This window comes from Chiloscyllium plagiosum, chromosome 11 (genome assembly GCF_004010195.1).
Source record: "Chiloscyllium plagiosum isolate BGI_BamShark_2017 chromosome 11, ASM401019v2, whole genome shotgun sequence".
Classification (NCBI taxonomy): Eukaryota; Metazoa; Chordata; class Chondrichthyes; order Orectolobiformes; family Hemiscylliidae; genus Chiloscyllium; species Chiloscyllium plagiosum.
Genome location: NC_057720.1, coordinates 83,326,990 through 83,344,430, shown reverse-complemented (window position 1 = coordinate 83,344,430; position 17,441 = coordinate 83,326,990). Strand labels below are relative to the sequence as shown.

Here is a 17,441-nt window from a genome sequence, read left to right as displayed (position 1 = left end):
AATTATGGTCGCTGGCCCCAAAGTGCTCCCCCACTGACATCTCAGTCTCCTGCCCTGCCTTATTTCCCAAACGTAGGTCAAGTTTTGCACCTTCTCTAGTAGGTACGTCCACATACTGAATCAGAAAATTTCCTTGTACACCATTCCTCCCCATCTAAACCCTTAACGCTATGGCAGTCCCAGCCAATGTTTGGAAAGTTAAAATCCCCGACCATAACTACTCTATTATTCTTACAGATAACTGAGATGTCCTTACAAGTTTGTTTCTCCATTTCCCTCTGACTATTAGGGGGTCTATAATACAATCCCAATAAGGTGATCATCCCTTTCTTATTTCTCAGTTCCACCCAAATAACTTCCCTGGATGTATTTCTGGGAATATCCTCCCTCAGTACAGCTGTAATGCTATCCCTTATCAAAAATGCCACTCCCCTCGTCTCTTGCCTCCCTTTCCAACCTTCCTGTAGCATTGGTATCCTGGAACATTAAGCTGCCAGTCCTGCCCATCCCTGAGCCATGTTCTGTAATTGCTGTGATATCCCAGTCCAATGTTCCTAACCATGCCCTGAGTTCATCTGCCTTCCCTGTTAGGCCCCATGCATTGAAATAAATGCAGTTTAATTTATTAGCCCTACCTTGTCCTTGCCTGCCCTGACTGTTGACCCACTTCTGTTCTCAACTGTACCAGTCTCAGATTGATCTCTTTTCTCACTATCTCCCTGGGTCCCACCCTCCACCTTACTAGTTTAAATCCTCCCAAGCAGTTCTAGCAAATTTCCCTTCCAGTATATTAGTCCCCTTCCATTTTAGGTGCAATCCGTCCTTCTTGAACAGGTCACCTCTACCCCAAAAAAGATTCGAATGATCCAAAAATGTGAATCCTTCTCCCATACACCAGCTCCTGAGCCATGCATTCATCTGCTCTATCCTGCTATTCCTGCCCTCACTAGCTCGTAGCACTGGGAGTAATCCAGATATTACTACCCTTGAGGACCTCCTTTTCAAACTTCTGCCTAACTCTCTGTAATCTCCCTTCAGAATCTTGTGCAGAATGTTATTCTGTTTGCATAATTCCTGTCTCCTGTGGACAAAAAGTATGTTGAATACTATTGATAAGGTAATACTCGTGTAAAAAGCGGTTAAGCATCTCCCATCGGTTTAATTGATAAAAACAAGCCAGAAGATACACATTTGAATATTTATTAAATATTTTTCTATAATCATAACAAAGCTGGTTAACTCTGGATGTTTGAGTCGTCATCTATTTTTCAGCTCTACATTGAATTCAGTTCCCTGTTTGACTCTGATTGATTTCAGTCAGATTCCCATTGTACTATGTTATACCAAAGCATTCACAAATTCACCAAAATGATGCTATTGTTTTGTAAAGAGCAGGACTGATTTATGGACTCTCTCAAATGAAAGACAACGCTTCTTTTGTTGGGATTATAAACTGAAATGACATTTGGGTTGCTCTTTAGCTTAAACATCACAAGAGTTTTACAGCTTGAAATGTGCATATTTTTGGCTGTGCAAGAATATTTTGCTTTTCAGAACAGTGGGGTGGGTACTTTGACACAGTGGCACCCTGAGTTAAGAAAATTTTGCCCAATGACAGATATCTGATTGGTTGAACTGCAGTTTCTTACAAAGCTGTAAGTACAGAGAATCTGCAGATACCCAGAATCTGCAAACTGAAAACATCTCTTTCTCCCTCTCATTCTCACTCTCCATGCGAGCAAAAAGACAGAAAATCCAAAAGACCTTAAGAGAAGGAATTCTAACAAGAACAGAATGAGGTCCACTGGATCAACTATCAAAGAGAAGAATGATGATTGTTTTATACACATCACATAATCGTTGCTGAAAAAACAACAAATTGAGTGGCAGTTTAACCTACTGTTGAAATCAAGACTTTTGACTTCTAGAGTTATGGATCTTATAATCACTTTTGTTGTCTGTCTTCAGTGACAGACTCTCCATGTTACTTCATATTGCGTGAAGACAGCCAGTTTTTGTTGCCTAAAGCTTGTCACACAAGTTAGTCATCAAATCCTTTGTGACTGAGGAAGTTAGAGTTTTGTACTTTTGCAATTCACTGTACATTATTAGTCAATATACAAATATTGGGCTATCCCAGATTGTAACTGACGTTCAGCACCGGTTATGACTTTCCGAAGTGGAAATGGGTTGAAGCAAGTGACAAAGTGTCCTGAGAATGGAAAAACAATTAACTCAGTGGAGGGTAGTTTGCATCGATGTATTGTGCCAAATTAAACTTAAGTGCTTTGATCTGCAACCAATCATAACAAGTAATTATTGTATTTTACATTTAGTAGCTGAGCAAAAATATCACATCAATAGAAGTCTTCAGATTCCTAATTACAAAGTATATTTATAAAGCTTCAGTTCTTGATTTTATTTTATTAATGTTTGCATTCCGTTGGTGCTAAATTATGACTGCGTGGCTTGATTTTAAAAATACTTTAAACTTGTTCATGAATAAGGGTCAAAATTGCATGAAGGTAGAATAGGATAAAACCACTAATGTGGGATTTGCTTTTTCAAGAAGATCAGTGTCTGGTTTTTGTGAAAAGAATGTGCTGTTTGCATTCTTCACTCAGTGTAAGACCATCGTTCAGATTGAACGCAATGTTGGTTTATTTTAATTTGGGTAATATGGATTGGGGAGATTTGCCGGTTGTGCACATTATTTGATAAAATCCATTCTCATTTCTGTTTAGCATTTTCACTTTTTGATTGTTTGAGGTTATGTAGTTGCTTGAAGGAGAATGCACAAGCTTGAACCACAGTTTTTAAGAACTTTGTTTCTTTGCAAATTTAATCTTATGCATTAGCTCTGTGGGTAGCATCATTTTCCATTGATTGATTTGGTGAATGTACAAAGTGGAAATTACTTCTAATTTTGCTCATAATATCTTGTGGCAGTTTGTCTGAAGGAAAAAGTGTTCAACTTCTTCCTTGAACTGTTCCCTGTCAGGCTACCTCACAAAGTTCTTGAGATATGTTGACTGATGTAAAATCTATTAGCTAATTTTTGCCACTGTTTATAAAGTAATAGAGATGTACAGCACGGAAACAGACCCTTCAGTCCAATTTGTCCACACCGACCAGAAATCCTAAATTAATCTCGTCCCATTTGCCAGAACTTGACCCACATCCCTCTATACCCTTCCTATTCGTGTACCCTCCAGATGCCTTTTAAATGTTGTAATTGTACCAGCCTCCACCATTTCCTCTGGCAGCTCATTCCATACACACACAACCCTCTGTTTGGAAAAAGTTGCCCCTTAGGTCCCTTTTATACCTTTCCCCACTCACCCTAAACCTATGCTGTCTATTTCTGGATTCCAAACCAAAGGAGTAGCCATGGGCCCCAGCTCATGCCTCTTCGTAGGATATGTGGAACAGTCCATCTTCCGCAGCTACACTGGCACCACCCCCCACCTTTTCCTCCGCTACATCGATGACTATATCAGCGCTGCCTCGTGCTCCCACGAGGAGGTTGAACAGTTCATCCACTTTACCAACACCTTCCACCCCGACCTCAAATTTACCTGGACCGTCTCAGACTCCTCCCTCCCCTTCCTTGACCTCTCCATTTCTAACTCGGGCGACCGAATCAACACGGACATTTACTATAAACCGACCAACTCCCATAGCTACCTGGACTACACCTCCTCCCACCCTGCCCCCTGTAAAACGCCATCCCATATTCCCAATTCCTTCGTCTCCGCCGCATCTGCTCCCAGGAGGACCAGTTCCAATACCGTACAACCCAGACGGCCTCCTTCTTCAAAGACTGCAATATCCCCCCCAGACGTGATCGACAATGCTCTCCACCGCATCTCCTCCACGTCCTGCTCCTCTGCCCTTGAGCCCCGCCCCTCCAACCGCCACCAGGACAGAACCTCACTGGTCCTCACCTACCACCCCACCAACCTCCATATACATCGTATATTGGGGAGACAGGCCGCCTACCTGCGGAATGTTTCAGAGAACACCTCTGGGACACCCGGACCAACCAACCCAACAACCCCGTGGGTCAACACTTCAACTCCCCCTCCCACTCCACCAAGGACATGCAGGTCCTTGGACTCCTCCATCGCCAGACCATAGCAACACGACGGCTGGAGGAAGAGCACCTCATCTTCCGCCTAGGAACCCTCCAACCATAAGGAATGAACGCAGATTTCTCCAGTTTCCTCACTTCCCCTCCCCCCACCTTGTCTCAGTCCCAACCCTTGAACTCAGTACCACCTTCCTAACCTGCAATCTTCTTCCTGACCTCTCCGCGCCCACCCCCACTCTGGCCTATCACCCTCACCTTAACCTCCTTCCACCTGTTGCATTTCGAACAGCCCTCCCCCAAGTCCCTCCTCCCTACCTTTTATCTTAGCCTGCGTGACACACTTTCCTCATTCCTGAAGAAGGGCTCATGCCCGAAACGTCGATTCTCCTGCTCCTTGGATGCTGCCTGACCTGCGCTTTTCCAGCAACACATTTTCAGCTATTTCTGGATTCCCCCATCCCAGGGTAAAGACCTTGTCTATTTAGCCTATCTATGCTTCTCATGACTTTATAAACCTCTAGCCTCTGACAGTCCAGGGAAAACAGTCCCAATTTATTCAGCCTCTCCCAATAGCTCAAATTCTCCAACCATATCAACATCCTTATAAACCTTTTCTGAACCCTTTTAAGTTTCACAACATCCTTCCAAAAGGAGAGAGATCAAAATTGCACACAATATTCCAGAAGTCATCTAACCAATGTCCTGTACAGCCACAACTTGACCTCCTAACTCCTCTCCCCGATGCTCTGATCAATAAAGGAAAGCATACCAAATGCCGTCTTCACTATCCTGTCAACCTGCGACTCCACTTTCAAGGAAATATGAACCAATACTCCAAGGTCTCTTTGCTCAGCAACACTCCCAAGACCTTACCATTAAGTGTATAAGTCCTGTTCTGATTTGCCATTCGAAAATGCAGCACTTCACATTTATCTAAATTAAACTCCATCTGCCACTCCTCGGCCCATTGGCCCATCTAATCGAGATCCTGTTGTACTTTGAGGTAACCGTTTTCGCTATCCACTATATCTCCAATATTGGTATTATCTGTAAACTTACTAACCATACCTCCTATATTCACATCCAAATCATTTATATGAATGATGAAAAGCAGTGAACCCAGTCGTAATCTTGTGGCACCCCACTGGTCACAGGCCTTCAGTCTGAAAAGTAACCCCCACCACCACCCTCTGTTTTCTACTTTTGAGCCAGTTTTGTATCCAAATAGCTACTGCTGCATGTATTCCACGTGATCTAACTTTGCTAACCAGTCTACCTTGAGGAATCTTGTCGTGCGCCTTACTGAAGTCCATACAAATCACATCCACCGCACTGCCCTCATTAATCCTCTTTGCTACTTCTTCAAAAAACTGAGACAAGTTACTCAGACATGATTTCCCATGCACAATGCCTTGTTGACTAACCCGAATCAGTCTGTGTGCTTTTCCAAATATATCCTGTCTGTCAGGATTCCCTCCAATAATTTGCCTACCATTGAAGTCAGGCTCACTGGACTACAGATCCCTGACTTTTCCCTTCCACCTTTCTTAAATAGTGACACCACGTTAGCCAACCTCCTGTCTTCTGGCACCTCATCTGTGATTATCGATGATATAAATATCTCAGCAAGGTGCCCAACAATCATTTTCCTAGCTGTCCACAGAGTTGTAGGGTACACCTGATCAGGTCCTGGGGATTTATCCAATGTTATGCATTTCAAGACATCCAGCACCACCACCTATGTAATATGGGCATTTTTCAAGATGTCACCATCTATTTCTCCACTTTCTATATCTCCATGTCCTTCTCCCCAGTAAACACTGAAGCAAAATACTCGTTTATTATCTCCCCCAGCTCATGTGGTTCTACACATAGGCTGCCTTGCTGATTTTAGAGGGGCTGTATTCTCTCCCTAGTTACCCTTTTGTCCTTAGTGTCTTTATAAAATCCCTTTGGATTCTTCTCAACCCTACTTGCCAAAACTATCTTATGACCCCTTTTTGCTCTCCTGATTTCCCTCTTAAGTATACTCCTACTGCCTTTATATACTTTTAAGGACTCACTCAATCTCTACAGTCTATACCTGACATATGATTCCTTCTTTTTCTTGACCAAAGTGTCAATTTCTCCAGTCGTCCAGGATTTCCTACACCTACCAGCTGTGCCTTTCACCCTAACAGGGATATACTGTCTCTGGACGTTCGTTACCTCATGTTTGAAGGCTCCCCATTTTCCAGCTGTCCCTTTATCTGTGAACAGCCGCTCCAAATCAATTTTTGAAAGCTCTTGTCTAATAGCATCAAAATTGGCCTTTCCCCAATTTAGAATTTTAACTTTTAGATCCAGTCTATCTTTCTCCATCACCATTTTAAAACTAGTAAAGTTTCAGTTGCTGGCCCCAAAGTGCTCCCCCAATAATAGTTCAGTGACTTGCCCTGCCTTATTTCCTAAGAGTAGGCCAAGTTTTGCATCTTCTCTCATAGGTACATCCACATAACTGAATCAGAAAATTTTCTTGTACACACTTAATAACTTCCTCTCTGTCTAAACCCTTAACACTATGGCATTCCCAGTCTATGTTTGGAAAGTTAAAATCCCCTACTATAACTCCCCTATCATTCTGACAGATAACTACGATCTCCTAACAAATTTGTTTCTCAATTTCCCACTGACTATTAGGGATGTGTCATATAACCCCAAGAAGGTGATCATCCCTTTCTTCTTGCTCAGTTCCATCCAAATAACTTCCTTGGACATATTCCCAGTAATATCATCTGTAAGTACAGCCGTAATGCTATCCCTTATCAAAAACACTCCTTCTCTTGTCCCCCTTTCTATCTTTCCTATAGCATTCTTATCCTGCAACATTAAGCTGCCAGTCCTATCCATCCCTGAGCCACTGTAATTGCTAGGATATCCAAGTCCAATGTTCCTAACCATGCCCTGAGGTCATCTGCCTTACTTATTAGGCCTCTTGCATTGAAATAAATATGAGGAATGTTTGAGGACTTTTGGTTTATACTCGATGATGTTTAGAAGGGATCTAATTGCATTATGTAGAATACAGAATGACCTGGATAGAGTAGATGTTGGGAAGACATTTCTTTTGGTAGGAGAGACTAGGACCTGAGGGCATAGCCTTAGAGTAAAGGTGTGAATAAGGTGTATAGGGTATGAGAAGGTTGGGAAAGAGTTAAGTTTTGCATTTTTGTGAAACAAAAGGTTCATCTAGCATGACAGATCATATAAGAACTTGCAATGAACAATGAGGTGCTGAAGACAAGAGTAGTGGGTTAACAAGGTGGAAGAGCATTCATTATATAAAGGCAGTTAACAAGGTGAAAAGAATTCATTATGTGACACCAGTTAACAAGGGTAAGAACATGCATTGTGCAACAGCAGATGGCTTAATCTTTACTATTGACACTCGCTGATTGTAACGGTCACCCAATCAATATGTATGTTGCCTTATCTGGGTGCTTCTCCCTGTAAATGACAATACAACTCCTTAAGAAACTGCTGTTCAAGAGAAGACTGAGAACAATGTCCATGTGCGCATGGATGATTGTTCTCTCTTCCTCCAGGGCCCGGAATGAAGATGGAAGTGGTAAAACTATACTGCGTCTCTGAGCAGTTGCTTCGACTGATATGGAGATTGGGAAACAGGACAACAAAGGGAAGACCTTTTAGAACGGAGATAAGGAGAAACTTCTTCAGCCAGAGAGTGGTGAGTCTATGGAATTCATTGCCAAGAAGACTGTGGAGGCCAGGTAATTGAGTATATTTAAGACTGAGATAGATAGGTTCTTGAGGCTCAAGGGTTAAAAGGAGAAAGCAGGAGAATAGGATTGAGAAACTTATCAGCCATGATTGAATGGCAGAGCAGACTCGATGGGCTGAATGGCCTAATTTCTGCTCCTGTGACTTATGGTCTAGTATCCAAATTTGCTCGTGACTCATTCTGTTCATTACACAACCCTGATTTCCATCTGTTTAATAACAACCTCTGCCTTTTGTCTTGATAACAATCACTTTCAGTTGCCTAAATTAAGTCATCTTATTTGCGATAACATCATTTTTGGATCAGATATGTAAGTGACTTATTTTCCTGTCTTGAAATTTGCAACCCCACTTCAACTCTCCCACATACATGAATTTGATTAGTTAATTATTACTACACAGCACATTACTCCAAAACTCCTGTGACACAGTTGATCCACAAATTATAGCAAAGCAAACGAAAGACTATCCTCATGTTGGTCAGTGCAAGTTGCAGTGGCAGCATTCGTAACACATAGCTAATAAATACTTTCCTGTAATTTTATTTCTTAAATAGCCTCAGTGACAGTGGTGGATTCAAGGAGAGTATTTCCTGTGTTTATCTAAGCTTTTCTGACAAAATATCAGAATCAAGCATGCATAAAGAAATTGAAAAGTCAGAACCGTGACTGGAGAAGTGAATACGTTCACATTATCTGTTAAAAATAATTGATAAATCGGGATAAATTTAAGAATATTTCCTGACGTCTGATGTAGACCTGAATTAGGAACTCCCAGTAAATTAGAACCAAAAGAACTGTGGATATTATGAATCAGAAACAGCAACCGGGGTGCTGGAAAAGCTCAGCAGGTCTGACAGCATCAGTGAAGACAAATTTAGAATTTGGGATTGAGGTACATAAAGAGGTGTTAGCAATTCTGGAAAGTGTGAAAATAGATAAGTCTCCATGGCCGGATTTACCCAAGGATTCTCTGGGAAGCCGGGGAAGAGATTGCCGACCTTTGGTTTTGATCTTTATGTCGTCATTGTCTACAGGAATAGTCCCAGCAGACTTGAGGATAGCAAATGTTGTTCCCTTGTTCATGAAGGGGAGTAGAGACAACCCTGGAAATTATACAACTCTGAGTCTTAATTCAGTTGTGGGTAAAGTGTTGGAAAGAATTATAAGAGATGGGATTTATAATCATCTAGAGAGGAATAAGTTGATTCTGGATAGTCAACATGGTTTTATGAAGGGTAGGTCATGCCTCACAAACCTTATTGAGTTCTTTGACAAGGTGACCAAACAGGTGGATGAGGGTCAAGCGGTTGAAGTGGTGTATATGGATTTCAGCAAGGTGTTCAAGAAGGCTCCCCACAGTAGGCTAAAATATGGAGGCATGGGATTGCGGGTGATTTAGCGGTTTGGATCAGAAATTGGATAGCTGGAAGAAGACAGAGGGTGGTGATTGATGGTAAATATATATCCTGGATTACAGTTACTAGTGGTATACCGCAAGGATCTGTTTTGGGTCCACTGTTTTTGTCATTTATATAAATGATCTGGATGAGGGCACAGAAGGATGGGAGTAAGGTATGTAGAGTTGCGGACAGTGGCAAAGGATGTTGTAGGTTACAGAGAGACATAGATAAGCTGCAGAGCTAGCCTGAGAGGTGGCAAATGGAATTTAATGAGGAAACGTGTGAGGTGATTCACTTTGGAAGGAGTAACAGGAATGCAAAGTACTGGGCTAATGGTCAGATTCTTGGGTAGTGTAGATGTGCAGAGAGATCTGTGTCCAGGTACATAGATCCTTGAAGGTTGCCACCCAGGTTGGTAGCCATATGTCTTCTTATCAACCCTATGGTAACAGCATCAAAATATAGTCAAGAATCAATGTACCAGGTTAAAAAAAAGTGCTTGATTCCACGTACTTTGGTTTTGTGCCATGTGCTAGTTTAGTGTAGCTAAAATAGTGCTTCAAATTCATCCTTTCAGTTTCACCACCAATGATTAAAACCATTAGTGTTTTAACATTAAGCTTAATACAGATTACTCCAGAGTCTCCCTCAGTTAAGAGTACAATAAGTCAGAACTTCACTGTTATCGGAAAATGCTGGAAATACTCAGCTGGTTAGGCACCAGTGGAGAGAGAAAATAGTTCGTGTCTCATGTTGCTGACCTTTGTAGTGATTGGAACCAGGTGGACTTGGTCGACTATGAAGTCCTTGATTGGGGCTGTTAACCTGGCCAATCAGGGAAGTCCTGACTGACCGATATTAACGGAGTTTAGAATCTGCTCAGTTCAAGGGATTGACTACAGAGGAACCTCGATTACCCAGCATTTGATTAACTGAATTTTGGATTATCTGAACAAGGTCCCTATATTATCTGGTATTCAATTAACTGAATGAAATAATCCCGCCCATGTCCTTTTGATAATCGAGGTTCCTCTGTATTAGCTGGCTGGCTGACTACGGCCAGTGTACTGTGGACAAGTATATAAAGGATGATTTGGACACAGGATACCTGCCTCTGTGCAGGTATTTCACCTTTCATTATGAATGTGAAATATCACAGTTGTAAAGTTTTAAGCAACTGCAGAGGTAGAGAGCGGCAAAGAACATAAAGACAGCTGTGAGATAGTGTCTCTTTAAGTGGCTTTCGGAACAGAATCTGTTGTCACAATTTTAATGTCCAATTCCGTAAACAGTTGAATGCCTTGTCAGCGAGCAAGGAGAACTCCAAGCTGTCACTCTCAAATATTGGTCGAAAGTAAGGCAATATATGATAAAGTAGGGATGATGGTACCATGCAAAAGTGGGTACAAATGAGACAGGTAAAAAATTTAAAGGTGGAGTAACTAGAAACCAAAGGTTTCATGCGCTGAAAAGGAGTGCTCAGAAACAAAAACAAATTGCTGGAGAAATTCAGCAGGTATGGTAACATCTGTTTCCAGTCCTGTGACTCTTCAGTTTGTGTTCGAATCTGTGTTTGGCCTCCAGTACAGAGCAGACAATATTAGGAGCAGAGATTGTTTTCCTAAATGAATGAAGTACATGCAAATTGTTGATTCACCTGAAAAGTGGTTTTGGGACCACTTTGGATAGGGAGGATGTTAAAGGGCAGCTGTTGGATTTCCTGAACTTCTATGTGAATGGAATGGTGCTTTTGACATTATGAAGTCGCCCAATACATCGTGAAGGGACAGGCCCATTGTGGAATGGATCCTTTGGGGAAAGAGATGAGGTGTTGAAAAACATGAGTAGATGTAGGCCATACTGTCCATTGAGCCCACTTTGTGACTCAGTGAACTCATGACTGAACTTGTACATTAACTTCCCTTTCCTTCCGTATTCCTTGATTCCCAAGTGACATAGTTAGAACAGATGTGACTGAGGATCTAGGCAAATTCCTGGCAGAAACTGTATTGAAATGGAGTCAGTGAACTTACAATAGATATTAGTTGAAACCCTATCACCAGAAAGGGGGATGGAGAAGTGAAGAAAAGATGTGAAGATGAAGCAGCGATTCACCCATATTTCATTCAATCTTGTCTCCCCTATTTGCTATTCACTGTGTCATCTCCTCTACACTGGGGAGATGAAATGCAGACTGAGTGAATGCTTTGCAGAACAGCTCGATTTTGTCTGCAATAATGACCCTGAGCTTCCAGTTGCTGCTCCTTAAACAGACAAACATGTTACCATGCCAGCATTTCTGTCACTGGCCTGCTGCAATGTTTCATCGAGCCTCAGTGCAAGCTTGAAGAACAACTCTCACTTTCCATTTAGGACTCTGCAGTCTCTAGGACTCAACGATCGAGTTCAATAACTTTAGAAGCTGATTCCATCTTTCCATTTTTTTTACCCACCCTACATCTGGTCCTGTTATGATATAGGTTTCTTTTTGCGCAGTCACCCATTCCCATTCAGGTTTTCCTCTGTCCTGGCCTCCTACCCATATTCTCCTTGTCTACAACCCTTTCTTATCTTTCTCTTTCTGGGCTCAAATCTCCCCCTCTCCTCTCTGTCTCCACTCCTGCTCCCAGCTCCATCTTCAGCATAATTACTACCTTTTCCTAGCTGCTAACAGTTCTGATGAAGAGTAACCGGACTTGAAACATTGGCTTTGCTGTTTCCCCTTTCATGCTCCACGCCTGCTCCCAACTTCATCTTCAGCATAATTACCACCTTTTTCTAGCTGCTAACAGTTCTGATTAAGGGTGACTGGACTTGATACATCGGTTTTGCTGTTCCCCACAGATGCTGCCAGACTTGCTCAGTTTAACCAGCAATTTCCGATTTTAACATTAGAAAAATACAGCGCAGTACAGGCACTTTGGCCCTCGATGTTGCGCTGATCTAAGCCCACCTAACCTACACTAGTCCACTATCCTCCATCTGCCTATCCAATGCCCGTTTAAATGCCCATAAAGAGGGAGAGTCCACCACTGCTACTGGCAGGGCATTCCATGAACTCACGACTCGCTGAGTAAAGAATCTACCCCTGACATCTGTCCTATACCTACCACCCCTTAATTTAAAGCTATGCCCCCTCGTAATAGCTGACTCCATACGTGGAAAAAGGTTCTCATGGTCGACCCTATCTAAACCCCTAATCATCTTGTACACCTCTAAAGTCACCCCTAAATCTTCTTTTCTCCAATGAAAACAGCCCCAAGTGCCTCAGCCTTTCCTCATACGATCTTCCTACCATACCAGGCAACATCCTGGTAAACCTCCTCTGCACCCGTTCCAGTGCCTCCACATTCTTCCTATAGCATGGTGACCAAAACTGCACACAATACTCTAGATGTGGCCGCATCAGAGTCTTATACAACTGCAACATGACCTCAGGGCTCCAGAACTCAATTCCTCTACCAATAAAAGCCAGTACGCCATATGCCTTCTTCAGCGCACTATTTACCTGGGTGGCAAGGTTTTGATTGAAGTGAAACCGTCCAACTGGTACAGCTCCCTCCTTCCCCTGTATCATGTGCATCTTCTTTCTAACTTGTGATTTGTGCATGAACATTTTTAGGACCCCTGTACCAGAGCACTGTGCATTGTCTAAACATGTAAAAGATTGGCTTTTCTATTTTTCACAACAAAACAGGTAACAACATGTCTTCCCACATGATCTACCTGCCAAACTTTTACCCATTTGCTTCACCTGTCTTTACCTTTTTACAGACTTTGTGTCTTCCTCACAACTTGCTTTCCTGCCTATCTTTGTACCCTCAATAACTTGACTAATGCACACGTGGTCCCTTCATTCAAACGATTAATATTGATTGTAAATTGTTGGCCAACCTGCGAATGAGCCATTTATCTTGACTTTTTTTTAGTAGCCAGCTGATCCTCAATGTATGCTAGTATACTGCAAATAACACTACTAGCTCTTAGCTTATGCAATCACATTTTATGAAGCACGTTATTGAATACCTTTTGGAAATCTGAATACACAACATAATCTGGTTCCTCTTTATCCATCATGCTCGTTACGTCCTCAGAACTTTTAATAAACTTGTCAAACATAAAACCATGTTGACTCTGCCTATTCATACTTTGCATTTCTAAATTTCCCAATATTACCTTTTTAATAATTGAATAGCATTTTCACAATGACAAAAGTTAGGCGCATGTGCTGTTTGTGAGACTTTGCATGAACTTTTTTCCTGCAAAATAGTGGTTATTTCTGACTTTCTATCCTCGTCTTCTGGAAGCGAGGTATCAGATACACTGCTTTCTAGTCAGATGAGAGGAAGACAGCCATAGAGCTTTAGCTTTTTCAAGACTGCTGAAAGATATGAACAGCAAAATTTTGAATGAGCACAAACTTACATGGGATGGAAAAAGAAATATTGACCATTGAAACACTCAAGTGTAGAGGTAACAAAGACATAGATTTCAGCACAGGTGAGCTGTGGCAGGGATGGAGTTGAACAATATTATGGAATTGAAAATAGGTAACCTTGGTGATTATGTGGATATAAGATTTGAAACTCGCCTCAGGGTCAAACATAACATCGAGTTTGTTCATGTTCTTATGCAACTTAGTACAGTTGCCAAGAAAGGAAACTGTGGTTAGGAATTGGACAATGTTGTGGGGACCAAAGACTGGTTGAGAGAGAGATAATTGGAGACAGGAATTGAGTTTTTCAAGCCAGTAGCGCTTAATGAAAAGATCTAGAGGCTGAGGCCGGGGGAGGGGGTGGTGGGGGTGGGGTGGGTCCAGGTGGATGAAATTTCTGAAGATGAGAGGAAAGGGTCAGCTATATACGGGTGCAGTCAAAGACTATCAGTCAAAGAAATAGGCATAGTGTATTTCGAAGAAGAGCTCAGCATTGTACAGAGCTTGAAATTTGATAAGATGATGTATTAGAGAACAAAGCTGAGACCTTTTGTGGGATCTGATGGTTCATGTTGGGAGAAGAAAGACTAATGGAGATAATGAAAACATGACCTAAATTCAAATTGAAGAAGGGATGGGGAATTATTGTAATGTTGAATGTTTTATACTTGCCCATTTAATGAATAAATATAAAATGGAGAGAGGATAACCTGAAGAGAATGAACTTAATTGAGTTGCATTTAATATTGAAAAAGTAGATAAGAGAGGTACTTCTCATATCAGTTGAACACTCTTTGATAATCTATGGTGTGAAACATTTACTATGTGTGCAGTTTTGTGTGTGGAATCAGCGTTTGACTGATTAAACAGTGATTTAAGTTTGAATCCGAGTATATCGTAACCATGTCCTCTCTACCTCTGTTTTCTCTCTACCATGCTATTTGTGAGACTTTGCATGAACTTTTTTCCTGCAAAATAATGGTTATGCTTCAGAAGTAGGTATTATGGTTGTAAGATGTCTTAGGAAGTCCTAAGAATGTGATAGCTATCAGACAAATAGAAGTTCTTTCTCCATCAACTCTGTTATCATTGTCCTTTTGGGCTGATGTTTTATCATAGTGAGAGAGAGGGCAAGTGGGATGAGGTCAATATTTGTTAGACACATGAAGTGTGCTATATTTCCTGAACACAAGAGTTGATAATGCTGGCTCTGGATATAATTTTAAAATTAGCCTGTTGGTGCATTGAATAAAAGGGGAACTTAGTACGTAGAAACTTTGTGAAGCAAAATATTTTTTGCATCATATTTTATATGCAGTCAGCTATTAAAATAGTGACTTGTCAGAACTGTTTGACATGGCAAGTCAGAATTAGTATGCACTGGAGGAACTAGATGGCTCAGTGTATAAAAATACTAAGGCTTGGATGATGCCAAAATAAAAAGGCATCCAAGTTCCACAGTTTTTCATGCCACTCGGTATTTTGACTGCTACATAATATATTACAGCAAATAGCTAAGGCTTCTTGGGCAGTAACAAACAGTAACCAACAAACTCCAATTCCCTAGAATCTCAAGGGTAGAAGGTGCATTGTGAGCATCACACTTGTGTCACGCACAGTTCTAATTTGGACTCATCATTGCCGAGTCTCAATCCTAGAATTTCCTATCATTGTGAGAATAACATCAATACGCAGACTGCAGAGGTTTCGGGAGAAGGGTCATCACTACCATTTCACAATTCAGAATAAGAAATTAATCCTGTCCTTGCTAGTAATGACCACATCTGAACACTAATTAAAAAAAGAAGTTCCCTTAACTCTTTCTTTCTTTATTTTTGACACTCTCCCCTTTGCAGAACCCAGAAATATGCCCCAGCTGTGCCACGTTGTCTTCTGTTGGTATGATATTGTTGCATATGTTATGCATTTTATGAATGACCTTCTCTGTGCTATTGACATTTCTCTTTTTGCAAGTGTACTAATGTTCACCAAGCTCATCTTATGGTGCACAGAGTTAAAAATCATACAACGCTGGATTATAGTCCAACAGGTTTAAATGGAAGCACACTAGCTTTCGGAGTGCCGCTCCTTCATCAGGTGGTTGTGGGTGAATGAAGGAGTGGTGCTCCGAAAGCTAGTGTGCTTCCACTTAAACCTGTTGGACTATAACCTGGTGTTGTGTGATTTTTAACTTTGTATACCCATATCATAACATCTTATGGTGGGTTCTCAAGTTTTTAATTCAAATGGTTTTGACTGGAATGTGAAACAGATCCCTGAAGTGAAAGACCATCTGGAGATGTTGCAATTTTTTGCATCACCTGCTGTGGAGAGATGCCTTTTAGTTTTAGAAGATTAAAAAAAATACTTTTAGATGAGATGGTGCATGACCGGAATTTGTACTAGTTAGTTCTGTACGCGTAAATGTGAGTAAGCATTTTCCATTCCAGAGAATTCAAGCATTCTCACTTCAGTTTCTTCCTCTGCAAATGCTATCAAATCTGCTGGGATTTTTCTCCCCAGATTTCCAGTGCCTGAAATATTTCGCCTTGATTCTCTGTTCAGGTCCTGGTGAATACAGAACTTCAGCCCAATGTTTCAGATAATGATTGAGGATATGTGTTCAGGCTCAGCAATGATTTACAGAGTGATTGGTTTGTGTTATTCATACTTTGACAGCATTTGATACTACTAGAGTGCGAGAAGTTGTTTCTTAACACTGGAAAATTGTATGGAGGAGTTAGTTCCTATTTCATGGAATTATGTCCATTTAATTTTGGCCCTGTTATTAATTTCAGATATTCAGCAGGCCTGATCCCCACAAAGCAAGGACTGCAACTTTGTGAGAGAGTGTCAGCTTCATCTTTCTGCAGGTATGAATTTATCACATGATCATTTACAATGAGACTATGGCGCAATATGATTTTTAACATTGTCATGTATTTGTAATCATATAGAAATCACTACCAATTGCTCATTAGCAATTAATTCATATTCATATTCTGTATTGTATTGACCTTTTTTCTACATTAACAGTGTGATATGAAAGTTGTGTCTAATTTGTTTGGTATGTTATAGATTTTGATCCATGATAAATTTGCTGAAATAACTTACTTAGAAGAGAGAGAACAAATTTGAAAATGATGATAGACGAAAATTGCTCTCTGTCTGAGAACAGGGTAGTTACATTCGCTATAGTCCTGTGAGAACCTTTTAACAATAAAGCTCGTTAACCTATTTTCTGAGAGTGAATTCAGTTTTCTTTGCTATCTCTGATTTACAAAGGTGTTATGTTTAAATTTCAAACCTCTGTTAAATTGCACTCATAATCTAAATGCTATGCAAAGTGCTTATTTAGCTAGGAAGAAATTGGATTCAAAGTCAATTTAACTTTTCACGTCATGGAACGATTATTGGAACTTTTGTTTTAGTCAGCGACGAATATAAATTGACTTGGAAGACAAAAATCTTCCTGATACGAGTCCTGATTCTTCATTAAAAGTTGAAAAACATACATGTGGATGGAGACAAGTTGAGGACAATGGACCTCTTGAGATTCTGCATTGCCCAAGTCTTACTACTGATCTTCGAGGAGAAAGTGAGGTCTGCAGACGCTGGAGATCAAAGCTGAAACTTTATTGCTGGAACAGCACAGCAGGTCAGGCAGCATCTAGGGAACAGAAGATTCGACGTTTCGGGCACATGCACATGCCCTTCTTCAGGAAAGAAGG

The 17,441-nt window shown here is 41.0% G+C and overlaps 1 protein-coding gene across 1 annotated transcript in view; it reads left to right on the top strand.

The window, feature by feature from the left end:
- Positions 1–17,441, top strand: part of imp3 (IMP U3 small nucleolar ribonucleoprotein 3) — a 267,578-nt gene that overhangs the window by 81,145 nt on the left and 168,992 nt on the right. The window contains exon 3 of the mRNA XM_043699953.1: positions 16,509–16,583. Coding sequence (XP_043555888.1) covers positions 16,509–16,583 — 75 coding nt within the window. The remainder of the gene's footprint in view (positions 1–16,508; positions 16,584–17,441) is intronic.